General features: G+C 60.9%; 1 protein-coding gene across 4 annotated transcripts in view; it reads right to left on the reverse strand.

Annotated features, from left to right (window-relative positions):
* Positions 1–8819: 8819 nt before the first annotated feature.
* The window catches only part of TTC7B (tetratricopeptide repeat domain 7B), a 211185-nt gene continuing 192620 nt past the window's right edge, over positions 8820–27384 (reverse strand). For all 4 annotated transcript variants that reach the window (XM_045822944.1, XM_045822943.1, XM_045822942.1 and 1 more), the window contains one exon: positions 8820–9783. In XM_045822944.1, coding sequence (XP_045678900.1) covers positions 9562–9783 — 222 coding nt within the window. In that variant the 3' untranslated portion in view covers positions 8820–9561. The remainder of the gene's footprint in view (positions 9784–27384) is intronic.

Raw genomic sequence — 27384 nt, forward strand, 5'->3', positions numbered from 1 at the left:
GTAAAAGCCGAGGCCCGGTGCACCCACACAGGGGCCCTCCTTGCACTGGGTGAGGGCCGGGGAGCTGGTCTTTGGCTCCAGACCCTGAGCCTGGTTGGTTGCCAGGGCAACAACAGCCTGCAGGGAGGCGGCCTGGCAGCTGAAAGGAGACTGGTAGCTGGGGTGTTGGGGAGTCACAACCCAGCCCCCCTTCATTTCTCTGTGCCGTCAGGGAAGTATGTGTGCCTGGGACCTGCCTGGGTGTGCAAGCAGGGGCGTGTGTTGCTGTGTGTGCACCAGAACCCGAGGCCTATGAGCATCCAGCCCTCAGCTCTGCAGGAGCAGGGAGGTGGGGGAAGCATGCCTTTGTTAATCCTGCTGTGAGTCAGGGAGCGCTGGCTCCGTTTCATAGGTGAGGAGATCGGGGTACGTTACGTGTTTCGTCCTTGGCATTGGCATAACAGTGAGGGGGAGCTAGCTCCCCCCGGACCTGCCGGCTCCACCCTTGGACTCTCCCCCTCCCCCCTCTGTCACTTCTGCCTGTGGGCGCAGGGCCTGCTGGGCACATTCCTCTCGGTCCTGATGGCCTCCGGGCTGCTGCTGCCCCCAGGTCTCCTGGTGCGCCTGCCTGCGGTCTGTTCCCCTGGGGTGTGGTGGGACAGCTGAGCAGAGGGGCGCATCCAGATGGGGTCCCCAAACAGGGGCAGAGCCTGTACCCTGCAAAGCTTGGGACCAGGGAGCCCCAGGAAGGTGGCAGGGGAAAGGGCCCTGGGCGCTGGGTCTGACCCCACCCTGGACAGCTGAGGCCCAGCGGGCAGGTGGAGGGTCTGTCCCCTGCATCCATGTCACAGGCCCTCTTGCCCTGATGCCTGGGGGACCAGGGGCCTCTGCGGGACAGGCCACTTGGCAAGCTGCCCTCACAGTCCCCACAGGTCTGAGCTCCCCCAGGGGACAGTGATGTTCTTCTTTCCAGAGGACCTGGCCTGGGGGACAGACAGTCCTGGCTTCACGTCCTGCCCGAGAGGCTCACCAGCCACGTGAACCTGAATAAGCGTCTGCACATCTCCAACGCCCGGGCCTTCGCCTCTGGGACAGGGCACAGGCTCGTCTGCGCGGGCGGCCGTAACAAAGCACCGCGGACGGGACTTAAACTCAGACGCTTGTTTCCTCCCAGGTCCAGAGGCTGGACGCCCGAGCCCCAGGTGTTGGCAGGTCGGTTGTGGGTGGCTACCTTCTCGCTACCTTCTCGCCGTGCCCTCTCGTGGTCTTCCTCTGTGTGGGATTGTGTTGGCACTTCCCTTTCCTGCTCCCCAAATCCACCAGTCACACTGGAGCTGGGCCACCCACCTGACCTGATATAACCTATCACCGCATTAAAGCCCCATCTGCAAAGGCGGTCGAGTTCTGAGATGCTCACTGGGGGCCAGGACTTCAACCTAAGAATCTGGGGGCTGACAGTACAGGGTGCAATGTAATGTGAGTACCAGCTTCCCCGCTTTGGTGCGAGAGTTATTAACCACGAAGTGTAGCTAGGACGCCTGGGCACTGACACCTGCCCAGGGGTGGCATCACCCTGATGACCCTCCTAGCCCAGGGTGTGCTCAGGCCCGCACTCTGAGGAGATGAAGGGTGCTGGGGCTTGGTCCCTGGCTCAGGTGAGCCCTCGGTCGGGAGGTGGCCTTCCCACGCCTGACCTGTCCGCTCAGCCCCAGAGAAGGGCAGGCGTGTGGTTTCCAAAGCCAGGCCACACCCTCGGACCAGCGGGCACAGCCCAGCTCGAGAGGCAAGGGGGCGGGGCAAGGCAGCGGAGCACTCCGCTTCTCAGATGGGAAAACCGAGGCACTGAGGAGCCACGCAGGGCGCTGTGGCAGGGGGCTGGGATGCCCCCGGCTCCGGGCCCAGCCCAGGGCATGCTGACGCCCACGGAGAAGCGAGGATGGGGCGGCGGCTGTGCTTCCAGCGGCCCGGCTCTCGGGAGCGGGGCGCCGGGGAGTGAGCCTGGCCCGAGCGCGGGGAGGGTCCCGGCGGTGGCCCCGGTCCATGGCCCTTGCCCCAGGCCCGGCTGGGCCAAGCCGCCACTTCCTGAGCCAGCTGCCGGGACAGGCTGGGCTGCCGAAACCCTTCCTAAAAAGGAATCGGGCTGTGGTGGCCCGGGCTATTTTTAGACAATTGTGCTGAAAAATCCCCAAAGTACATGTAGCATCATGCGTTCCTTTGACTTGCAGGAAGAGAAAAGAGACGGAGCGAGTGGATCCCCCACCATGGGAAGGGCCCTACTTCGTCCCCTCGCTGCAGGGGCGGCGACCAGGGCCTGCAGCCGGCCAGCCCTGGGCTCAGGAGCTCAGGGCTCGGGCCGGGCTCACCTCGGCCTCGGACGCAGCCTGGGCTTCCTGGGGGTGTGGGACACACACGATCGCCCCACATTACCGCCGGGGAGACTGAGGCCTCATCCCATCCTTCAGACAGACGGCTTTATTGAGGTGTCATCGGCACATCAGCCACGGCACATATTGAAAGCGTACGACTGGACGTGTTTGGACAGATGCAGACATCCATGAAGCCACCCCACAGTTCAGAGCGCGAGCACACCCACCCTCCCCAACTGGTTCCCTGTTCTGCTCGCAGCCTCTCCTCGGCCCACCTCCGCCCTCCTCAGTCCCCCGCCTCCCCCCGCCCCCGCCCCTGCCCTCGGCAGCCAGGAGTCTGCTTTCTGTCACTGCGGATTAGTTGGCGTTTTCTAGAGTTTTCTGTAAATGGAATCATACAGTATCTTCACTTCTTTTTTTTTTTTTCTTTTGACTGGCTTCTTTAACTCATCATTCTAATGTTGACATCCACCCATGTCATTGTACGCAGTAATAGCGCGTTCCTTTTTATGGCCAACGGTGCCCCCCACGTGAACACACCGCCGTGTGGTCGCCCGTTCCTCATCGGCTGACGGACAGACGGACGGACGGACAGGGGGCTGTTTCCAGTTCTCGGCCGTCAGGAACCAGGCAGCGCCCAGCTTTCCCGCGCCAGCCTTGGTGCGGATGGTGATTCCCTTTGCTGCGGGGTAAACACCTGGGAGAGGGGCTCCTGGGTGACTGGCTGACTGTACGTTCAACTTTGTGAGAAACGGCCAAACTGTTCTCCGACGTGGCCGCACCACGGTGCATTCCCCCCACCAGCAGCAGCAGCACACAAGGAGTCGTTTCTCACGTGGAAAGGACCCAGGGACGAGGGCGGTGGGGGTGGGGCAGAGGGTGGAAGGTGGGGGGCGGGGGTGGGTAGGGCAGGGGAGAGCAATGGGGGGAAAATGGGGACAACTGTAATGGAACAACAATTAAAAAAGTTAAAAATAAAAAAACCCTGGCTGGCGTAGCTCAGTGGATTGAGCGCGGGCTGCAAACCAAAGTGTTGCAGGTTCGATTCCCAGCCAGGCCACATACCTGGGTTGCAGGCCATGGCCCCCAGCAAGCACACATTAATGTTTCTCTCTCTCTCTCTCTCTTTCTCCCTCCCTTCCCTCTGTAAAAATAAATAAATAAAATCTAAAAAAAATAAAGAAAGAAAAAAAGAAAACTCAAACAAGCACACAGACAGGAAAAGGAGCCGTTTCTCCACGCCCTCACCAGCACCTGCCATCGTCTGCCGCTTTGGCTACTGCTGCCTGCCCCCCCCCCCCGCCTCCGGGGGAGAGGGGGCACCCCGAGGCAGTTTTCACGTGCATTTCTCTCACGAATGATGATGGGGAGCGTCCTCTCGAGTGCTCCTTGGCCCAGACGTCACAGTCTTAACAAATAAACTTTTTGTTTTGGAACAATTTGGGATTTACTGAAATGTTTAAAGATCACACAGATCTTCTCCTCTCCCTCAGTCTCCCTGTTATATTAACCCTTTGTGTTCCCTGGGGCAACGGCCACAGCCAAGGAACCACGGCTAGAGTTATTACTAAGCTCCAGGATTTTATTAGGTGTCCCGGTTTGTAACGCTCGCATCCCTTTCTGGCCCGGGGCGGCGCCGTCCTGGGAACTGCTCCACGTCGCGCCCCGTGGTCCCGCCTCCACAGGCCCCTCGGCTGGTGTCTGTGTCTCAGACCCGCCTTGTTTCACATGCTTTTGACAGTTGTGAGGGGCCTCGGGCAGGCGTTTTGTAGAAAGTTCCTCCCGTTCGGTTTTTCTGCTGTTTTCTCACGGCAGGGCCGGGGCTGTGGGCGTTGGGGAAGAAGAGCACAGGGCTGAAGCGCCTCCTCACCCCAGCCCTGCAGGGTCCGTGCTCTCCACAGGACCGACCCCTGGCGCTGCCCTGGGCCGTCGGTTAGGGTGGTGGCTGCCAGCTTCCTCCGCTGTGACGTTGTGACGTCCCCCCTTTCCTAACTCTGCTTGTTGGAGGCGAGCCGCTGAGTCCAGCCCACATGCAAGTGCTGAAGCTCCCCAGCCTCACTGCTGCTTGAGCATCTTCTATGCCAGGCCGCTCCCCCCTCCTCTGCTGACAGTTCACTTAGTTCCCCAGCCCTACCGCTGTGCCTCTTGGGGAGGGCCCAACACTCCCAATACTCAACTTGGCAATGTTTAAAATCACAGAGGATCGGGGATCCTGTAGCCAAACCCATCCTTACCCTTTTTTACAGATGAGGAGCTGAGAGGAGGTGACTCACTTAGGATCACACTTCAGCCAGAAGGAAAGTGGCCTTGGGGCCCCGGACCGGGGCGGAGACCTGGAAGGACATCCTGGCCCAGAGTCAGCGCTCTCTCGGCATTTATTGGTAGGCGAGGCATGTTGAATGAGCGATAAGGACCTCTGTGAGTGATACGGTGTCTTCTATGGACAACGTGGACAGCCCTGCAGGACACCGGCTGCCTCCCGCTGACCTGCACAAGCCAGGCAGGCGAGAACTCGGGATGCCAAAGGGCAGACAAACCCCGCTCTCCCCTGCTGTGAGCACTGGACGCCCTCCCCACCCCCCAGGCTGGCCACACAGCAGGAAGCTGGAGGAAGCTGCATCTGGGGCTTCAGCTGGCTGCGAACGACCCTTCAAATGGCCACTTAAGAACTAGGGCCCCATAGTGAGCAGACACAGTCACACCCCACAGGTGTGAGTGTCAAGTGGAAGAGCCATTTATTGATGTGTATCAAGGACATTAAAAATGATTGTGGTTTTTGTTCTGGTTCCTGCAGGGTGGCGGCGGAGGGGCCGTGGAATCAGCTGATCGAACGGATCCTGGGTAGAACGCTCACAGGTTATGTCTCATCACCCTGAGTCTCAGTTTTCTCAACTATCAAATAAGGGTGCCTGTGAGAAATGGCTGTTTTGGAGTTGGGTGTTCACGTGTGGACTAACCCACAGTGAGCGTGGACTGGCCAGCGGTATTGCGCAGGCCCCTCTGTGAACCGCGTCGGCAGCTGCTGCCCGGGGGGCAGCCCGGGACTAAAGACTCAGCTAGTTCTGGGTCCAGATGCCTTGTGAGGACTTGGTTACCTGATCCAACCGGAAGGGAAGCTGAACCCTGAATCTTGCCGGCAAAACCGTGTTGTGCCAGCTCGAGAGGACCTTTCGGTGCCCAAGATGCCAGCGAGCTGGGAGCCCACCCAGCCCCGATGGCGCACCTGCCGAGGGTACCATCTGGCTGCAGCACGCCTCGCCGGGGCACCAGCTGGCTAGGTGAGCTGTGGGGGAGGAGCCCACAGTGTGGCCAGCCCACAATGCTGTCGCCACTGATCGGCCTCCACCCGGAGCCAGCGCACAGCATCTCGCCATCCAAGCCGGCCAGCTGGGCCCTGGTCACAGGTCCTTACACGTGAAAAGGGGAGGCAGCAGTAAGGGTCAGAGGAGGAGATGGGACAGGGACGATCAGAGGTCAGAGTGACTCACTGCTGCCTCTGAAGAGGGAGAAGGGGCCGTGCACCAGGGAGCTCAGGACAGCCCCTGGACGCTGGGCAAGGCCAGGGACAGATTCGCCCCTCTCTGCCCACCCCCACCCCAGGAGGCCCCGGCACCTTGAACTTCGCCCCGTGAGGCCCCGTTGGAAGTCTGACTTGCAGAGCGCTAATAGACGTATGTTACGTATGTTACGTGGAGCCACTCAGCGCGTGGCAATTCGTTACGGCAGCCACAGGAAACGAACACAGTGGGCACGTGTTTTACAATCACAGAAGGAGAGGGACGGCTGCTTATTATTTGCTTGTTCAAGGCAGAGTTGTGGGTACACTAGCTGCATTTCCACACAGGGGCTATTTAATTTTTCTTATTTAATTTTATTGTTTTTTAAGGCCACTGTTGGCTACATGAAAATAATTGTAAAAATTGACTTAGTTGCCTTTGAAAAATCATTTAAAAAAAAAACAACCTTGAGAGGTCTTAAAGTTGGTTAATATTTTCAGCTCAGAGGACGCTTTTCCGACTTCAAGTAGCCCCCTCCCCAAGAGCCCCCTCCCTGCACCACCACTTAAAACTTGCCCCAGGAGCTCAATCAATCGGGTCATTATTTATTTACGCCTCTGCTTGCTGTCTGTCTCCCCAAGGCCGGGGGCCCTGTGTCTGGCCACAGGAGGTACTTGATACGTGGGGACTAACAGAAGAAGCGAGGCCCAGTTACTGCTGGGTTTCACACCAGGCTGGGCGCCCAGGAAGCCGCCAGGGAGCTTGGGGGTGGGGGGCGGTCCGCCTTCCCGGCAGCTGCACCTTCCCAGGTGCTGCGTGGGAGGGCAAGGCTCGGCTCCAGCCGAGAGTCATCACACACACACACTGTGAGTCAGGTAATGCCCAAAGAGGCGCCCCCTGGCTAAGCACGTGCTGCCGGCCCTGTCTGTGTTTCACACGCTTGGAATCTCTGCGGCCACCTCGGCTTGCCCATTTCACAAACGAGAGAACCGAGACGCAGCACGAGGGAGCCCCCCGAAGCCCTGCAGAGAGTGGGCATGCAGGCCCGGGTTCAAGTCCCAGCCAGTGGGCCCTGCAGCGGGAGCCCAGCTGCAGGCGGGAGCCGCCCATGGTGCACGGGGGCACGGCTGGGCCCCGGCTCCTTCCTCATGGCTGGCTGGACCCAGGGCCTCAGGACGACCCTCCGAGTCCCAGAAGGCAAAGGTGAGGAAGGCTATAGGCTGCACCCCTGCCTGCCTGGCACGGCGGGCAGGGCAGGACCCCAGCCCAGTCCCCTCGCCGCCGCCTCCACGTGGAGAGGAGTGAATGAATGAAGTGCAGTGGGAGTCTCCGCGTGGCTTCGAGCTGTGCTGCAAATAGTCGTGTGTGGGAGGAGGGAGAAGAGAGCCAGCACGTCCCCTCCTGCCTGGCCCTGGAGCTCCTTGGTGTGTCCCGGGGCCGCTCTCCCCCTGCAGGTCCTTGCAGGGAGCCCCTGGGCCCAGGCACGGCGCTTTGTCACATGCCCAACAGCCCTGCGAGGGGACGCGTCACCCCCACTATGAGAGAGGGGCTGGGAGCCCTTTTTCAGTGGAGCTGACGTGACCAGGCAGAGCTGGGCTTCCAGCCAGATCGGAGTGACCTGCAGTGCACTGGTCATCAGGAAACCCTATTGTCCTCAGGGGGTCAGGGGTCACCCAGCAGAAGGTGGGGGAGGCAGGGAGGGCTGTGGGGGCTGTGGGCAGCTGCATCGCCATCTGGAGCTCCTGACTCTAGACCAGCCTGCAGGAGGCACCTTGCAACCCGCCCGCCCCTCCCCGAGGTCAGCCCCGCTCAGGGTCTGAGCCTTCAGGAGCCATCCTCTCCCAGCCTGGCTCTGAGGCCACACTCAGTGTGGCCCTGTGGGGTGGTGTTCCCCTCCTGGCACCTGGAGTCCTCAGCTGCCTGCTGACTCATGTCTCAGCCCGGAAGGCAGGCCGGGCAGGCCGGAGGCCCAGAGGGACAATGTCTCAGTGAGGGTGGCCCCTGGGTAGGTGCAGACTGGGAAAGGGCCCCTCAGGGTATTGCCTTGAGGAGGGGGGGCCTCGGTCTGACCCCCAAAGTTCCTTCTGGAGGGGGCTTCGCCTGAGATATTCACAGGATGTGCTTTTCCTGGTCCCATCTGGCGGAGCGTGGGCGGGGCAGCTGGAGAGGAAGTGACCGTGGGTGTGTGGGTGTGGGAGGAGAGGGAGGCTGGTGGCAGGAGCGGGAGCCCCTGAAGACCGGCCAGTCGGGGGTGGCGGGGGTGCACGTGGGGTCCCTCGGCTCAGCGTGGCCTGTCCACTGCTGACTTCCCGAGACAGGCCCCGAGCAGGGGATTTGCCCAGGTGTGCGCTGCTCTCAGACGCAGGGACAGGGAGAGGAACCAGAGGGGGGCGGGGGCCGCGGAAGAGGCACGGGGCGTGGTAAGAGCTGCCCGCCACCGAGCGGCCGCCTTGTGCAAGGCCTGAGAGCACAGCCGCCAACGCTCCAACACGGTTGGTGCCTCCGCACGGACAGCACCCACCCTGCCGCCGTGAGAGAAGAGCCAGAGGGAGTCCGGTGGACACACAGGAACAGGGAGCGAAGCAGCGAGAGGAGGCCCGGGGGTGCTGGGGGAGGCGGGGAGGTATGCAAGAGGGACACGGCGGGCGTACAGTGGCCTTCAGCTGAGCCTTACTGCCCTTCCGGCCAGTACTGGCTGTGCTGCGGGGAACGGGGGCAGGGCCCCTGGGCTGGGGCCAAGGCCGGGGGGTTCGGGGGAAGGCTGGTGAATGCTGGATGTCCACCGTCCAGGCCCGAGCCACATGCTCCAGCCCCAGATAACTGGGGGGAGTGGGGAAAGGCGTCTTCCCCACGCCAGAATCAGGGCGGGGCCTCCTGGGGGGGCGGGGCCAGGGCTGACCCATTCAGAGCGGCCCCGGGAGCTGAGCCTCCAGCTCTGTCGGGTCTGGGGGCTTTTACTAATGACACCGGCCATCGGTCCATTTAAAAATCATTTTATTATTAACATCATCTTCCCATTTAGCCAAGTGTCTGTCATGTATAAGGAATGTCGGTAAATATTCCATTTGAAGCTTCTTTGTACATATTTCCATTGATAAATAAACTCTGAATTCACATAAAAAAGTTAAACTTAAATAACTCATATTTCCTTCTCTTGTAACAGGCATATATTGGTAAAATATAAATATTCTCGGACTCAGGCTTTGTTCTAAGTGAGGACGGTAATTGATCACGTGGTACAATGATCGACAACAAAACCAAGAGAGTGTTGGCTGGTGTCCTGGCTCGGACTAGCACTGAGGTGGGAGAAAGGAGATTCACATTTGGTTTCCGGGCCACGGGTGGGGCAGGCGTGGGGAGGAGGAGAGAACCGCTCCCTTTACAGCTCGGATAAAAATAATCTGTTCTGCCACTGAATTTTAACTTGGAATATATTCTTCTACTTTGGCTGATTAATTCCATAATCGTGTTACTTAAAACTCAGATGTCGACTAATAGAATATGGCACGCAATCCGTCTCCAACCACGTCAGTAGATTCAGAAATGATCGCTGGGCTGGTGGGAACAAGAGAAACACGGGTTGGGGGGGCGTGGTGATGGGGGGCCTGTTTGGTTACTCCACGGCGGTCCGTCGCGCATTCTCCTGGGGCCTCGGCGTGGCCAACCCGCCCCCTCAGGGCACCGCGGGCCGGGGGTGGGAGGGGCTGGCAGGCGCCGGCTCAGAGCACGCGGGGGATGATGGTGAAGGGCACAGCGGGGCTGCTGGCCTCCAGCTCCAGGGCCGTCAGGAAGCACTCGGTGGCTGCTGTGTCGTTGCCCTGGGCTTGCAGGACCTCGCCCAGCCCGTTCCAGACCTCGTGGGCCGTCGAGTTCACCTGCACCGCGTCTCGAAGAATCTTCTCCGCTAGACTGTAGCGGCCCAGCTGGTGTAGAATCAGGGCCTGTGGGTGTCAGACAGACAGACAGACAGACAGACAGTCAGAAAGGGTCTACGGCTCTGGGCTCCTGTCTGCTCCTGAGCTTCAGTAAGTGCCTTGGAGGTAGCATGGAGCTCCTTCGGGCTGGGCACGTAGTAAGTTCAAGTTCTTCCTGCACTCAGGGGCAAGAGTCAGGGTAGTCGCTTGAACCAAATGAAGTTGCTGACAGTCAGCCACTCTTGGATGATAAAAACGGCAACTTCACACAGTTCGTCCGCACAGCGAACGCCCAGGAGTGAGCCGGTCGGAACGGCACGGTCAGAGGGCCGGCCGTGTGCGCCAGCGGACCCCTGCCTGCGTGGGAGGGCCATCTCTCTCTCTTTTTTTAACCTAAAGAAATGCCATTTGTGGCATCGTTATCGTAACAATGAGAACAGGACTATGAAAAATTAGCTCACAGTCCCCTATTCTAACAAAGTCCCTAATCTCGCTGACCCCTGCCCACCCCAGGCTCGGCCTGGGCACAGCTGTTGCTTTTCAGTTTTAAGCACGGGGCGGGGGGGCGGTATGTGTCGGTCCCCCAGTGTTTTATCACAGCCGCGTTTCCAAGTTGCACATTCCCACACCGACGCGTCTGTGCTCGCTCACGCACTGGGCTCACCCTCCACTCAGCCTCTCCCCGACGGGGACGGCGTTTAGGTTGTGTCCAGTCTCTTCGCTACTATAAACTCCTTGAGATGGACGTCTTTCCAGAGAGTGCCTTCACTTTTTAAAAAAGTTTAATTTATTCTTAGAGCGAGGGGGAGGGAGGGAGGAAGAGAGGGAGAGGAACACTGATCCGTGAGGGAAATGTCGATTGGTTGCCTCTTACACGTGGGCCAAGCAGGGGACCAGGCCGCCATCCCCCAGCACGTGCCCTGACCGGGACTCGAACCTTTCACTTTGCAGAATGAGGCCCAACCCACTGAGCCACACCAGCCAGGGCCTCTTCACTCTGCTAGGTTAGTAATGTTAAATCTTTTTTATAGCTCTGGAAGTCTTCGGTTCAATGGAACCTTACTGAGAACACTCACACATTCCGGGTGTACACCGACAAAAAGCTGCTGCTGGGGGAGGGCAGGGCGGCGGGAGGGGCCGAGAGCCCTCTGCGGGCTCTCACAGAGGCCCTGGACGAGGGTCAGTGGGACCAGCTTGACCACCACTTAGAGGTGCTTCTTTCAGGCCCAGTTTCCTCAAATTGGCCTGATGGGATCAGGGAATGGGACTCTTTTGAGGGTTCTCCAAATAATTTGCAAACTGTCCTCTCTAAGGGTCACATCGATTTTTGGGCCATCAGTGGCCGGTCCCCGGCCCCACCCCCACGGTCATTATTCTTTATTTTTGCTGATTTCACAAGTGCAGAACGTCCCTCCTTACTGAATGAAGGCTGCGTTTCTTCCATGACGACCGATGTAACTACTTCCCATGACCTTGTTTATGTGCCTTTTAGAAGGCGGGTATTCGCCTGCTATCATCACTGTCTAGTCTGTTTTTATTTGAGAGTTTTTTCTTTGAACATTTTTAGTTTTTTAAATTGAATTCAACTGATCTTTGGCTATCTGTCTATCTAATCTGTCTTCAAAGTTGAGAAAGTTACCTTTCAAAGAACCGACACATGATTGACTCCATTCATTGTGATCTTTCTCTACGGAGCTATCTTCTTTGCCTTGGCAGATGGAGAAAATCTCAGTGCATTTCTTCTACTTTGCTGGACACGGAACTAGCTACCGTATTTTGCCATGTATGATGTGTATTTTTTTGCCCAAATTTTTGAGGGGAAAATTAGGAGGCTCATTATCCATGGGTAGTACTCATTCCACATCTATATCAATGTTTTTAATTCTTTTATTTATGCTTGTGTGTTAAAAGCATAACTCTAGCTTTGTAATGATTTGTTACATAAAATTATTTGTACCATAATGTTAAAAAATAAGTGCTGAAATTCCTTTATAGTACAAAAAACAAGTATCTAAATATACATAATAAAAAACTGAATTAAAAAATTAAAATGAAAGGTTTTTTTTCCTGGAAGTGTGGGCCAAACACGTGGGTGCACATCACACACGGCGCAACGTGGCAACCCTCCCCTGCACTCGCTCCTGTGAGGCTCGGCCCTCATCATGCAGTGAATTGCTACAGGAGACAAGAGCCTTCTCCTGGAGAAGCCGGACCTCTGTCCAGTGTTCCGTCTTCTCACCCGGGAATGCGGTGAATCTCACCCTGAGTCTCCCAGTAAAGGCCTGCACTTCCTTTTTGTGGCTCAGATGCACGGATGAGTCATCCCCAATGTCCTCACGCCTGTACTTTGCCAAGGGTCAAGGGCCAGTGGGTCGGCTCTCAGAGCAAAGCCAGCCCGTGCCAGGGCACGCACGTGCCTGCCGGGGGGGGGGGGGCTGGCCATGGCAGCAGCCACCGGCAGCGGGCCCCACGGGTGCCGAGGGACCAGGTGGGGTCCACTCTGAAGAGCCGTGGCCTCTGAGATGAGTTACGGGGGGAAGGCAGGGCACAGGCCAGGAGGCGGTGGCCCCAGAGCTGCATGTGACGCTGTTGGCAGCGAGGGGGTGGGGGTGGGTTCCTCCACACGCCCCAGCTCTGGGTGGGGCAGGCCACTCGGGAAGCCTCCGGGAGCGAGCAGGTGGAGGCGGCCTTGGGCAGACAGAGGCTGCCTTCCCCCGACCAGGGCACACAGACTTCAAGGTCAGCCCCACCCTCTCCGAGAGGAAAACCGAAAGAAAACATCAGCAGTTCCCCCGCCTGGGGAGAGGGCAAGGACCAGGCCCTGGGTTGGATCTTCCCGAGCAGAGGGCTCCGAGCGGGTGGCTGTGGCCAGGCAGGGGGTGGCTCCCTTCCTGAAGCCTCAGAGCAAGAGCGGTGGCCGGAAGTCAGTGCTGGCCACGAGGATCCACCTTGGCTCCTGCGCTCTGCCCGCCCCAGACGGCATGGCCTTCGGGCTCTGCGGTGTGAGCCGCCGGGTCTCAGCGGCCTTCCTGAGGCCGGGCAGGGCCAGTGAGCGGTGCCGGGGCCCCCCAGCAGGTGCCTCCCAGCCCTGCCTGTCTGCACGCAGGGCCACCGCAGGGAACTGCTTCCCCATCCGCACGGGGTCTTCACCCGGCAGCTCCCTCTCCCCGACCCCGCTAGGGGATGAGCGACTGTGTGCCGAGAGTGGGGGCTTCCTGCAGGACGACCGTTAATCGTGATCACGGTAGCAAATGCTTTCACAGTGGCCACGACGCACCAGGCACTGTTCTGAGTGCCCACTGTCAGTTCATGTGAGTCGTCTGGGGACCCCCAAAGCAGTTTCACGCGGGCACCTGGTGTAAGAGCCCACAGTCGAGGAGCGCCTCTGGTGTGGGGGAGGAACACCCCACGCACTAGGCGCCCCTCTCCCATCCCACAGGTGAGTCCACGCTGGCTCCCGGGGGCTCTGCGCCCCACCCCCAGGCACGAAGCTGGCTGCTGTGCCGGGCCAGAGCCCCACCTCCTACCCCGTGGGGCCCTCCTGAAACCCCCGAGGGAGGAGCCCACAGGGTGGGGGTGCTCTTCCCACTCTGGTCCTTGAGAGAAAATCTGAGAGCTCGGCACCCTCGCTTCCCAGCGTGAAGGTCAAGTGGAAAGAATGGGAGGCCACCTCCCTAGGCTGCAATCAACAGGATGCGAAGCCCAGTGAGTTCCTGCCTCCCTTCTCCGAGGGCAGATGACTGCTCGTGGCAGCCCCCTCCAGCGCGTCCCGATTCCCCATGGGGAAGTGAGGGCTGGAGGGGGTGGGGGAGGGGTCTGGGAGGTGGCGGCACAAAAAGATGACGAAAGGAGCCCCACCCTGTCCCTGGAAGGCCCGGCTTTCTTGGTGCGTCTGCAGTATCGAATACACACCACCTTTTTTCTGCAAATCGGGGAGAAACACACTGCATGTGTTTGGCACATGGGTGATGGGGGACAAGCCAGGTGTTAAGACACCAAGAGGCCTCTTAGGTTACTGGGCTGCAGGCAGAGACTATCATTTGGGTCAGGCGCTACGCTGGGCCCTTATTCTTGGCTCATTTCACACGACTGCCACTTCAGATGTAAGGAGACAAGGTTCAGAAAGGCCAGGTGTCTTGCCCGAGGTTACGGGCCCAAGAAGTGTGGAGCTGCGGGCCAGCCCAGGTCTGCCTGAGGCCCAAGTCCCTGTTCTCCTCACTGGGTCTCCCCGCCAGCTCACCGCTGCCTGCTGCTTTAAGAGACAAGCCCAGGGCCCCTCAGGCACTAACCCAGTTACATCTGAGCGACAGCAGATGGGCACCTGCCCTGCTGTGCCTTCCCCTTCGTCTCTCTGACCACGGACTGTGTCACCCCCTCTCAGGTCACTGCGCTCCAGGGCACAGCTTTTCTCCGGCTCGGCTCTGCTTTCTGGGTGCATCCTGCAGATTCTCGCCAGGACGGGGAGGGCTCCTTGCCCCCCTCTGGTATCCACAGGCTGGCTATAATCTTGTAGCCTGGGGTGGCCGCAGGGGCCAAGGGACTGGGGGGCCCTGCTAGCCAGCAAGCGGGCCCAGGAGACGTGCAAACCCAGGAGGAGCAGGGCCTCGGCCCCACGGGACCCCGTGTCAGCCCTCTGAGCCGCCACGACCTGCCCCCACCCTGCTGGCGTGGAGACTGGGACGCCCGTCCTTTTGCTGGGAGGTTTGCTGAGAAACGGGCGGGCCGCTGGGCCTGGGTGCGGCTTCCCGCAGGGTGTGCGGCAGGAGGGGAGTCTACCCGCCCCCCCCCCAACAGCTTGCAGAGAACGGGCCAAAGGGCGACCCCGGCCCATGACCCTCGGCGTCGGGCAGCTCAGAGTCCCTGTGGTTCTCTCAGTTCTAGGGTTCTTATGCGCCTGGAACTTTTCAGCCCGTCCCTGAACATATATACCAAAGAGGGGAACAGGCTGCCATTTCCAGATGACCTTGAAGCGTCCTGAGCAATCTGCTCAGTGGAACTAACTCCGAACGCTGGAGCTGCTCAAGGAGACAGCCAGACCGGCCAGGGCCGCCAGATCCGGCTAGGCAAGGGAGTGAAAAACCAGCCTCTTATCTGAGCCCTGGCGAGCCACGATGTGCTCAGAGACCTGTCACATAGTGAGAGCACCCAGAACAGGCTCCGGCCGGGGTCTGGGCCGTGTCTGTCGCCGCGCTGCTGGCAGGCTGGCCAGAGGTGGGCCGGGACCTAGACGTGCTGGCCGCCGGGACTGACCCACACCCCAAGTCCCTCTGTTCTGCAAGAGGCCCTCCCTGGCTTTGACACACTGCTAGGTACCGGAGCCCTGACACCCTTTCCAATTCCACAGGCCCCGCCTCCTCTCCTCTCCAGAGATCACAGGCACAGCTCCCGAGGTTGGCACCAAACTCACTGTTCTCACTGGCAGCTGGGTCCAGCATCGGCACCACATGCACTCCTCGGTTCAGCCTGGCTGGTCGGACAGCCCGAGGAGATGTGCAGGATGCAGCCCCCGGCCCCTCCCCCCTCCCCAACCGTAGGCATCCCAGCCCCGGCCCCCGCACTGGAGAGCCATCTGTCCAAGCCCATCTGCCCGAAGCCCTGACCGTTCCCGTTCACCCGAGGGCCCCGGTGACACAGGTCCCCAAGGCCCTGCTCCCAGCCCCCCAGGCTGGCAGGAGACAGAGGTTTCCATGTGTGATGTATTGCATGGCCTCAACGACCTGCCCTCCCCCTACATCACAACCCCCAAACCGACTGAGTGGCGGCCCAGGTCTCAGTCCTGTGTCGAGGATGCAGAGGAAAGCAAGCAGCAGGCCTGCTCCCAAAGCTCGGGGTGCAGCGGAAACCCCGATGACCGAGCAATTGTGAGGTGCCGGGTGCTGGGCTGTGCCACTGGCAGGCAGGAGCACCCCACCCCTGCTCCCCGCTAAGGCCTGCCTAAGACACCCCTGCAGGTACGAGTGGCAGAGCTGAGACCCGAGCTCGAGCAACTGTGCTCTCAGCTCTCAACACAAGGCCTTCCCTCTTGCCTCGGAGAGAAGGGGTGGGCGAGCTCCCGCCTCTCCCGACCCCGGTGTTTCCGGAGCCACTGCAGGAGCGGAGCCGGCCTGGGCTGGCCTCCCGGGAGGGGGCGTCCCTGAGGAGGTGGTGGCTTCTTAGTCCCTGCGTTCAGACACACATGAAGACAGCCCCCTGAGCTCAGCTTGTAATGATTACAACCAGGTGTTTTGTACATTGTGATCTTGGTGCTGCATCGAATTGGAAATGAGAGATTATATCGAACCGTTATTTCAAACAAGACAAAATGGACTGGGCCAGTTTGAGGGCCATCGGCGTCCCCCCCGCCAACGTCTTCATCTGGGCGTGTGTGACGATGGCGCCCAAGGACTAAGCAGGCCGCCACACGCCGAGGGCGGCCAGGCCGGAGCCCCGCGCAGGCTGTCGTGCCCCAGGCGTCCTGCTGCGGCGCCGGCTCCGGGGAACACATCGTGTCCTGGCTCAGGGCAGCAGTGGGGCCGCAGGACGAATGCCCCTGTGGGAGGCTTCAGATGTCCCCGTGGTGCTCTCCCCGGGTGCCAAGCCAGCCCTTCTGGGCTGAAGGGCATGTCACAGACCACTCTCTGCTGGTCCCTCTAGGGCACAGGGAGATAACATCCATGCAAGAAAGCATCCTTCCCAAAGCCAGGCCGCCACTACAAAGAAGCCACACAGCTCGGCTCTGGTCTCTCCCTGTGGCCGCCGCTTGTTCACGGGCACGGCGGTCCGGAAATCAAACACTCCACAGGGAGATGAAGCACCCCCTCGTGCTTTCCCCGCTGGGCCTGGCTGCTGCTGCAGAGCCCCCTCCGCGCGGGCCCTGCTCTCGGCTTGGCTTCCGGCTCTGCAGAGGCTGCGGGGGGTCCCCACCAAGGCCCAGGTAGGGACCGGAGCGCTTAAAGACCTTTCTGTCCCACCTGGGGCAGCAGCTACACCACCACACCACTGTGGGGATGGCGGTGGGGTGTTAGGCAGAGCTGCCAGGAGGCTCCTTCAAAGACACAAATTAACCTGCGGGATAAATGCACAGGCCTACCAGGCCCCGTTAATCTTCAGCACGCGAGGGCTTATAACCAACATATCACATGCTTTGCTGATTGAAAAGTGCATATCACATGCTTTACAGGTGCGTTCACATCTGTGCTGCAGGTAGGCGCCTCACTCACCCAGGTGGCCCCTCTGCAGCTCTGCTCCCCCACGAGGCTTCGCTGCAAGTGCCGGGCGGGGTGGGGCGGGGCGGGGCAGCTGTGGTCCTCTCTGCACGGCTGGGCCTGACGCCACTCGGGTGGGCAGTGGCCAGGCAGCGGCCCCACGGGAGAACCGCTCTGTTCCCGCAGGAGCCCAGGGTGTTGCCATGGCCGCCCCTCGGGCTCTTCGCTCACGCACCACAGGTCGGACTCAGCTCCCCGTAACACTCCAGAACCCACCTACTGACTGTCTGGCCCGACACTCTCTCCCACACGAGGACACCCAGGGCCAGAGAGGAGCAGAGCCCTGCGGAAGGCAGCCTGAGGCTGGCCCCCGGAGGCGTCGGGAGGAGAGGCGCTGGCATGCGGCGAGGGCCCCGAGTTTCAGGTCCCGAGCACAGTGCTCAACCCCAGCCGCTCTCTGCTTATCCTGCCAGGGCCTGCCTATGGGCATGGCTGAGGGAGAGCTTTCTGGGAGACTACCAGGCCCCCTAGAGCGGCTTCCAACACCCAAGAGGGAACGGGGACCCCACACGAGCTCCTGCCCCCTCCCAGAGGCTGTAGATTGGTTGGCTGGTCTGGCAGTCTGCATTGGCTGAAACATAAGCACCCAGTGAGGACAACCAGCACGGTGCGGCCACCATTTCTGTCCAGGTATTTGCGTCTTCCTTCCCGAGGATGCAATGCATCAGAGAGAAGCAGGCTGGGAGAGGTGGTGTTCCCAGAAACAGCTTTCTTTTAAATCAGAACATGAACAGACTGCAAACCAGCGCCCCTCTGAGAAGACCACAGGAGACATGGCTTTGAAAGGATTTCCTTGGAGCAGCTGCGGGACCTCGCAGCTCAGGGCAGCCCCGCCTCCCCTGCCCACCGCCCTTCTCCTCGGGCAGGCACCAGGGGCACCGGCAGTCTGAGCAGGGGCGGTCTGTGGGCGCAGCTGAGGGGCAGCCCCGAGCCCCACCCTGCCTTGCAGCAATGCCTTGAAAAGGAGCTGGAGGCACACACAGATGGGAGGCGGCAGTGCCCGGCTTCTCCACCTGGACGCCAGCAGCTCCAGGGAGGGGGGGCCTGGGCCACACTGGACTCTGCTTTGCGTCTCGCTCTGTTTGTTTTGAGTACTCAGAAACTGCACAGGCTTGCCAGGGGCCGGGCGTGGGTGCCCTTGCCAACACGCTCGCCGTGGAGGGCCTGCCTCACCAGGCCTGGAGCTCCGAGGGAGCCAGAGCCGAGGTGTCCCGGCGGAGGCCGAGGGCGTCCGCAGCCCTGCACATCTGCAGCTCAGCCTCTTCCACTAGGTCAGTCAAGAGCGAGTCAAGGTCGTCCTGGAGAAAGGCCCCCTGGGAGTCGGCGTGAGTCCACTTTCCTCTCAGCAGGTCGGAAGTTTTGAGTAGGGATTGGTGTGGGGCTGGGCTTTTCGTTTTGGCCGTTTCACTCAATTTGACACAGTTTCCCCAAAGGCCCACCAGCCATTCCTGACGGCCTTGCCGCTTGCTCTCCAAGCCTCGACACAGCAGGGCGTCCTGGTGCGCATGCTGTGGCTCTCTCTCCTGCAACATGGGGCCGCCACAGCCGGCACCTGCTGGTTGCCGAGTCCCACCCACCCTGCCCCTGGCCCTGGGGCTGGGGAGAGGGGGACAGAACATTGACCTTCAGAGCAACAGAGGGCTGTTGGCATCCTGTTCTGGGGACCTGGACCAAAGAGTGTGAGGGGGCGCAGGCAGGAGAGGAGGGAAAACACCGCTGAGTGGCTCCTGGAGACGGGCAGGCACTGGAGTGGCTGCATCGGGCGCAGCTCCTCCTGACCAAGGCCGGCGGGGCGGAGAAGGGCCCCGGAGGGGCGGGCAGGGCCAGCGCCCACAGCAGCCGCCATGATGGGGCTGGAGACGATACAGGGAAATCTCCCAGCCTCCTCTCGGCCTCCGGCCTCCACGCCTCCCGCTCTCCCCGCTCACTTGTCAGGCCTAAGCATGGGCGGCTCCCTCCCTCACTCCTCTGCCCAGTTACTAAACCGAAGGCCCCAGGGTCCTCAGGCAAACTTGGGGGTGCGGTACCCCAGGGCCTGTGGCCCAAGCACCCAGAGCAGGAACAGTGCCGGGGCAGAGGGTCGGGCAGCAGGCAAGCCTGCGGCAGGGAGGGGCAGGAGCCTGGGCACCGAGGAGATTCCTCTTGGAGGCGAGCTGTGAACCGGTGCTGAGGATGCTAGAAGGGGCGGGGGCGGGGGGGGGTGGGAGACCCCCGGCCCCGCCCCTCCCTCCTCCCACCCAGGGGCAGCCCGCACCTTTGCTCACTCGGGGCGTCTGATGGCTGCAGGAGGCTGTGCTCTCACGGGGCCCCCTTTCCAGGTCAGCTGTTTTATTTGAAGAAACGTGCCTTCTGGGGACCAGACCTTTCCGGCATTGAACTCGACTCAGGAGGAAATAAAGCTCAGTGTTTCAAAAACCTCTTATTTTTCTCAGCCAGCAGCCCACTAGCTCTGGAAGCAGAAATCCTTGGGACTCTGCTCTGTGACACATAAGCCCCTGCTGTCGTCCCAACAGGCAGCCTCTTGCTCTTGATTGTACCCTCCAGTGATGGGGAGCTCACCACTTCTCTGGGCAGAGTGAACAGTTGATTAAAAATGTGGAGCCCACCCGGATGGTGTGGCTCAGTGGGCTGGGTGTCACTCTGTGGACAAGAGGGTCGCCAGTTCGATTCCCGGTCAGGGCACATGCCTGGATTGCGGGTCAGGTCCCCAGCGTGTGAGAGGCAGCCGATAGTTGTTTCTCCCCTCTCACACATCAATGTTTTTCTCCCTCTCTATTTTTCCCTCCCCCTTTATCTAAAAATAAATACATATAAATTTTTTTTTTAAATGCGGAGCCCTAATTAGCCCTTCTATCTAATTCCCACTCATTGATGTTGTTGGCTGAGTCTTTGGGAGTCATGAAGGAAAGGCCCCTCCTTTTTTCCCTGACAGCCCTTCAGGATCAAAAGCTTCCAGAACAGCCCCGTGCACCCCTCCTCTCACTCCAGGGCTTCAGAGAAACTGCAGATGCTGAGCCCCCTCCCCCTCCCTCACCTCACCGAGTCCTGCTGCCCAACGGGGTCTGCGGGAGACCTTGCTGGGGGTCCGGATGAAGGGTGGGCGGCAAGCCCAGGAAAATGTGGGTACGGCTTTCCCTTCTCCTTTTTTTTTTTTTTTTTTTAAGCATCTGACTTGCAGGATCTTTTAAAGCTGCTTTCTTCCAGGGTGGTTTGGAATGTTCTAGAGCATCTTAGTCTGCAATTAGCAGAGCGACGGGCTGCCAGGCAGTAAACCCCAGCAACGAGGAGGGGGCCAGGCTGGCTCCGAGCGCACCTTGCAGGGACCCAGGCCCCGGGCCCCGGGTCTTCTCTGGCCTAATGTCTGAAACGGCTGCTTTGGCATCGCGGTCAAAAGTGCACAGGCTGTGCTGGCTTTCGGAAAACAGTCGCTGGGGATCAGGGGAACGTTTGGGGGCGGGGGGGGGACCACAGCCGGCCGGCCAGCAGCTTCTCAGGACCGATGCCCCACAACCTGTGCCCTCTCTGCAGCGGCACCCAGGGGGTGGTCAGCGGCCGCAGAGGAGGACACAGGAGCACTCCTAGAAGGGCCAGCCTTCTTGTTTCACGGGCCGGAGACGGGGCGCCGGAGCAGGAAGGCAGTCTGGCAAGATCACAGGGCGAGCTGAGGCCAGCACCCGGGTCCCAGGGTCCTGCCTGGGGGCCCCTTCACGCTGCTCCAACCACAGCTCTGTCTGCTCTTTCCTTCCTTCCGCAAACTTTCGCCGAGCACCTGTGCACACTCCGGTGCCACCGTACGGAGCACCGAGCCGGGCACAGGTGCGCAGTGGCACAGGCTGTCCCTGCGGCCACGTTCCCTGCCCTCTCGGGCCTGGAGGGGCTGGTCTGCCGTGGCTCCTGCCCCAGGTGGACTCTGTGACCTGGGCAGGGCTGTCTCTCACGTGGGGAGGCCCAAGGTCTGGAGCAGAGCCAGGCCTTGGAAGGAGGCTGAGGAGGACACTCCAACAGAGATAACAAGATGCTCCCGCCCCGCCCCTCTTTTTAAACACAGGAGAAGGCTGAAGGTCAGAGTCGGGGTGACGCGCTCACGGCCACGTAGCTACAGAGGAGGAGCTGTCGCCCCTGGCTCTAGAGCTCCCTGCGGGCAGACGTGCGGGCAGTGTCCAGCTCTTCCTGGGGGAGGCCTGCTTCCGGCTGTTACTCGGATGGGGTGGGGCAGGCCCCTTGGGCAGCTGCCCCCGGGAGGGCGAGGACCTAGCTCAGGGCCCAGGTGTCCTGGGGACTGCGCAGGGCTCCCTACTCCACGGCAGAGCGGGGGTGCGGGGAGCTGCTCCCTCTTTCCATCCCCGGTGCCCGCCCCGTCCCCGGCCCCAGCCCTGGCAACTGAATCACTTTTATCCACATCCCAGTGCCCGTGTTTCCCATGTGGCTGCAGGCGGCATCCTGGGATGCCAGGCCCATGGGCTGATGGGATATCCCGTGCCCGGGGTCTGAGGAGCTCCCTGCAAGGCTGTGGCCTGGGGCCAGGCATCCGGGGGTTGGAGAACACACCCAGAAACACCAGCGTGAGCTCCTCCTGAGCGCTGCACGGTGCGTGACCTCACCGAAGCAACAGAACCGTCAGCCGAGCAAGTCCCTAAGGCAACACCACAGGACATCAGTGAGAAGGAACCTCAGGGCGGCCCCAGGCAGCTCAGGCTGGTGGGAGGCCGGGCGAGGGGTGAGGTGGGGATGGGAGGAAGCCTCGGGTCCCAGAAAGATGGGGGGACGCTGGGCCTCCTCCTTACCCTGAAGCCTGAGACTGTTCCTGGCAACGATCCCGAGGAATCTGCAGCCTCCCCTCCCCCAGGCTGCCGTTTAAACCGCAGGCTTTGTCGCTGCGGTGAGTATGAGCTCAGAGGCTCCGAGCGACCAGGAGTCTAGGCTACTGGCCCCCGGCAGAGAGAAAGCTGCAGTTGGGCCCTGGGGCCGTGGGACCCGCCACACCCGGCCTGAGTTTTCTGCGGGTGCTAACACTTTCCACGGGTGACGGAAGAGACTCCTGTTGATTATTTATACTTCTCCCTAGGTGGCTTATTTATTTATTTTTACCCACCTTCCCCAACAACAGGTCTGGCGGAGACAGCAGCACGGGGCAGCCTGGAAGTCGCTATTATTCCCCACGGCCGAGCTACTCACGCAGTGGAAAGTTTGGCGCCGACCCCCCTCGGGAGCCGGGGCCCAGCCTCCCAGCCGCCCGCCCCCCGGGGAGGCCGCCCAAGACCGCGTGCAGAGACTGCGGGCGGGCGCTCCACCCCAGGCCCGCGGAGCCCGGCTGGAGAGGTGCGGGCCTCCGGGAGGCTGTGAGTGGACGGGCCCTGTGCAGGCTCAGCAGCCCCCCGGGGCCCTGGGACCGGGCTTCCACAGGCGGGAGCAGAGTCCCAGGTGGCCACCTCGCCCCTCTGAGGCTGGCGGGGACACGAGTGGGGGTGGGGGCGGTGGAGGTTCCCCGTGGTCAGAAAAGCATCTCACTTGCGACCACCGCAGAGCTGAGCTGTGGGGCTTCCTGGGAGAAGGCAAGAGGAGAAGGGTCCTAGAGACCTTGACCCCTTCCTGAGGTCCAAGGCTGGGTCCCTTCCAGAGACCCTGACAGACCCTCATGGGGCCTCTGTGTCAACCTGTCCTCCGATGGGGCAGAGGCGGGCGGGTGGCACAGTGCTCAGGCCTGACCGCCTATCGCCAGCCACCGCAAGCAGAAGCCCACCCCGGGGTCTCCAGTGAGAAGGCCTGGCCAGGAGAGCTCACGGCCGCCCAGGCCTGCCCTGCGGCCCACCGCCGGCCGTCCACCTTAGAACCTTCGGACACGCAGTCGGGTGACTCACTACCTGCCACTGGGAATGTGGTCATTTTGGCGAGTTACCTCGCCCCTCCCTGCCGGGGTCTGGCACCAACTCTTTTTCCATTTTAAACAGGAACAGATAGAGATGGTAAGATACTCTGTGATGGAGGGAGAGTGGGAATTGGTAAGCCTGGGGAAATTTTCCCCACAAATAACAAGAGGGCCCACAGCATGGAATCCAGGCAGGAAGGGGGGTGGGGACTCGCGGGACAGGACCCTGCTCCACCCGACCGCGGGTCACCCGCACCCACGGCACGCGCTTTAGTGGGGAAAAGGAAAACAGGCCGTTTGCTTGGAAACGTAGGCTTTCACTCCTGGCTTTTGTCATAAACTTTCTCCCCAGGCCTGCTGCTCTCCCTCGCCCCCCACCCCCCCCCACCTTGTCCAGGGCTGGGGCAGCTGCCCCTGGGAACCACGTGGACACTGCAGAAATGGAACAGAGACCAAGCCTGGCACTTTCGTTTCCCGCACCGTTGAGCCACCTGCATTCTTGACCACTGCAACACGGTGCGAGTCAACGTCCAGATCAGAGCCGGTTCCCCACACGTGCCCGTCGGCACCGAGGGGAAGAGCGCAGGGATGTGCCCCTCCTCTGAGCAGAGGCTCTGGGGCTGAGCCAGTGTGTGGCCCCCGCCTGCCAGTCAGTGGGTCATGGCCAACAAGGAGCAGGGAGCCCGCTCCAGGCCAAGTGCCCGTGCAGGAAGCTCCGAAATGGATCCCTGAGGGGCTGTGGCAGCCACTTGCAGGGAAACGAAGAAAACTGGAAGAGTAAAATCAAAGCCACTGGGAATACTGCTCCTGAGGTCAGGCTCACGTGGTTCGCACACTGTGTGGACTGAGGAAAAGGGACGCAGCACCCATCCCTGGGGTCCACTGAGGGTGGCAGCCAGCGGTGCCCTGCATGGGGGCTCTGCCTGCCCCAGGAGCTGAGGGCATCGCGTGTCAGCCTTCCTGGGACCCGCTTGGGCACCCCCCTGCTCTCCGATTGGAAAGCTTTGCTGAGAAGTGAGCCCTTTCCTTCTCCCGAAGAATGGGGAAGGGCAGGGCCAGGGGGCTGACCCGATGTCCACCCCGCACGGCCTCTGGGGAGCCTCACGCAGCACACGTGACCCTCACAGCCACCTGCCGCGGGAGAGTGAAAGGCACAGGCCTGGCAGCTGCCAGGTTGAGCTCACGTGCTGGGCAGGGGCTCAGAACTGCCCTCCACCCTCACGACAGCCCTGTGGTAACAGTCTGAGGCCATGCTGTCCACAATGGAGGGCAGAGCTAGAATTTAAACATGGGTCTTTTTTGCTCCAAAATGTGTCCCAAACATACACCCCTCTGTGCCACCTGCCCGGGCAACTCCGAGTCTCATTCTTTCTCCCCGGGGCCTCCACTCAGCTCTTCGGTGTCTCCCTAGAGCGGCAAGGTGAGCGCCGATGCACCTGTGCCACGAGCACCCTCCAGCCCAGAAGTCCCGAGTCAGGGACACTGCGTTCTTCTCTGTCTAGGTCCCCTGCCCACCCCCCCCTCCATTAAACCATGTGGATCTGTGAGTCCACTGGTGTGCTGGCAAACTGGCTCTCTGAGACAATAAAAAAGCCCCGATGTGTAGCGTTTGCTGATTTCCATGGTGTAAATACTGCACCAGGGCTGATTTCAAGCTGCCTGTGGTGTCACCGCAGGTGGGTCCGGGGAGTGATGAGCAGAGGGGCTTGAGGACCCGGCCAGCACTGCCTGCACCTGTCTTAGCGGCAGGAGCCGCAGGAGGCCCCAGCGCAGCGGAGCCCACAGGTCACACGGGCGGTGCCAGTGCCAAAGGACACCCGGTGGGGGGGCCAGAGCACACTGCTGTCTCGGTGCCTGAGGGGAGGCCACACAAGAACACTGTTTCCAGGGTTGAGGACAGAAAACAGGAGGAAAGAGATGTGCCTTCTTGTCTTCCGGGGACTCGACCTGGGGACACGTAAGGTACCACTGAAACACCCTCAGGACACCTCGGACATTGGGACAATGGCAATGGGGGCTTTGTCTCCCCCCATTCAGTCTCCAAAAGATCACTCAGCAGCACGGCCTGCTGAGCCTGGCTTCCCTGTGGCCAATTTTCTCGTAAACTGGTAAACTGCTCCCGGGCGGGTGTGGGAGTCTTGGGGTGGCTGGAGGGGACCGCTGCCAGCGAGAAAGACAAGACTGTGGCCAGCTTTCCTTAATCTTCCCCAAGGCAGAAGCAGGTTCGTCACCTTGGGGTAAGATGCCAGGCAGCAGGTAAAGGACTTAACAGCTTGTGGGAGTTCTAATTAGAGAGCCAATTATAACTCAATTGACCTGCCTGGCTCGGAAAGGCCTGGAAAAACCGCATGTTGTCTTAGGAAGAAGCAGATTTTGCGTCTAGTTGGTCCCTGGAGATCCCCACAGGGAGCTTCGGTTCCAGCCCCCGCCATCTGCCTGGAGGCCGCTGCCCTTCATGGGGACTGGACGCGCTGCCTGCAGGGGGAGGCTGCTGCTTCCCTCCTGTCTTTATGGAGAAAGACGAGTCAGGCCCCGAAGGCTGCCCTGTGGGGAATGGGCCCGTTGTTTCTGCTTCCTTTGAAGGGACACCAGCCGGCATTTCAATTATGTCAATTTTGGGTTTAATCAAGACTGACCTCTTGGCAAGGCCAGAGCCCAAGCGGGGGTGTGCGCACTCCTGCAAGGTTCCCAGGCCTGAACCCCAGCTCCAGTGGGGCTAGCTGGGTGGCTGCGGCAATGCCGTGCAAACTGCCGGCACCTCCGTTTCCTCGTCAGTAAATTTCTCTCCTGCTCCGCAGGTGTCGGCGCTCCTTGGGTTCCGCCCAAGCCCCCTCTCTTCCTCTCTGTGGGTCACACCCCAGGTGGTCTCAAGGCCTCCCACACCTTCAGCTACCAGCTGCAGGCCGCTGCCCCCCGCCCCATGGCCCCGGCCCCGGCCCCAGACACGGCCCGACTTCCAGACCTCCAGGCACGCGCGAGGGCAGCTCCTCCTGAACGCACCCGGGCTGCCTATCTCGACGTGCTGACCTAGACCCGTGTCCTCCTCCCCATGCCTTGTCATTGCTGGTGGAGATGCCTCGTCCTTCCGGCCCCAGCACCAGGTGTCTGAGAGAAAACCCGGAACCTCCCGAATCCCCCGCGGAGCCACCGGTCCCGAGTCTGCCTTCTCGGCGGCCCCTGCCCTGGACCGTGTGCCGTTAGCTGAGTCTCGGTGTCGCTCAGCTTCCACCGAGCGCGTCCCCCACCATGGCCTCCGGAATACTCTCTCCAAACATGCAAACCTGATCTATTTCTTTCCAACATTCTCGTGCAAAATTGCAAACCTGAAGAAAAGGGGAGAGGCTAATATAATCAACATCCCCTACATTTAATAACTGCTAACATTTTTCATGTTTGCTATAGCTATCTGCAGGGCAAGGGTTGGTGTTTTAAAGTAAATGATAGGCATCGTAAAATTTCACCCCTAATACTTCAGCAGGAATCTCTGAAAAACAAAACAAAACAAAACAAGGAGGTTTTCTTATCTAACCACCCAACCACATCACACCCACCAAAAGCAATGGCGCCTCCTGATCGCCTACGACCCAGCCCACGTTCGCACTCCCCCAGCTGCCCCACGCTCGTCTCCAGCAGCTGGTTCTCGAAGGCCACCTGGGCCCCACCTGTGGAGGAGTCTGCATCTCCACGCAGCTGCTGAGCCTGGCCCCCAGGTCACGCGTTCTGTGGAGACTCTTCTGTCCCCTGCCTCCCCTGCCCGGCCCCGCCCCGCCCCTGAGGACAGATCGCCCGCGGCCGGCACATCTGCCTGTGCGTCCCCGGGACTTCTCTCGCGCAGATGCCTACACGCGCACTCTCAGGACTCGGGCCGGGGGCAGCGTGCTCGTGCTCTCGGGATCCAGCCCAGCACCCGGCGCAGAGCTGGGCTCCACGCTTCTCACACACGTCATCTCACGGGGCCCGCACCACAGCGGCCGAGAGGCCGCGTGCCCAGGAAAAGCGGAACACGGCCTGGCATGGAGAAGGCGCTCACACACTGGGTCCGTTCCTGCTTCCCGAGCCTTCGGGTGACCAGCCAGTTGATGTTCCGAGAGGCTGGAAAAGCGGCAAGACCTACATGGGTATTTCCAGAGGCAGGTGTTCCGTGAACACCCAGCGGAGGAGGAAAGGCCGGGGGCAGACTGGAGGAGGGGACAGGGCTCCTGCACCCTGAGGAGCACTTGGTGGGAAGTGAAAGAGGTGGAGTGACCATGGGGGGCGGGAGGGGGAGTCTGCTCCCGGGCACGGTGCTCTGGAGCCCCAGGAACTGCAATAGAGGCACTCCCAGCTGAGGGGCTCTCGCAGGGCCTTCCTGACGCTCTCGGAGACGTGGCACCCCTGGGACACTGGGGCCCAGGCCGGACGGCTGGTGTGGGGCACTCGGACTGTGGTTGGTTCTCTCCCGCTGCGGGCCCGGGGCCGCACGAGAGGGGCGAGGCTCCCTCTGGACCCTGGGCTCTGCCGCTCTCACGCAACGTCCCC

This window comes from Phyllostomus hastatus, unplaced genomic scaffold (assembly GCF_019186645.2).
Source record: "Phyllostomus hastatus isolate PE091 unplaced genomic scaffold, TTU_PhHast_1.1 phas_scaffold_501, whole genome shotgun sequence".
Classification (NCBI taxonomy): Eukaryota; Metazoa; Chordata; class Mammalia; order Chiroptera; family Phyllostomidae; genus Phyllostomus; species Phyllostomus hastatus.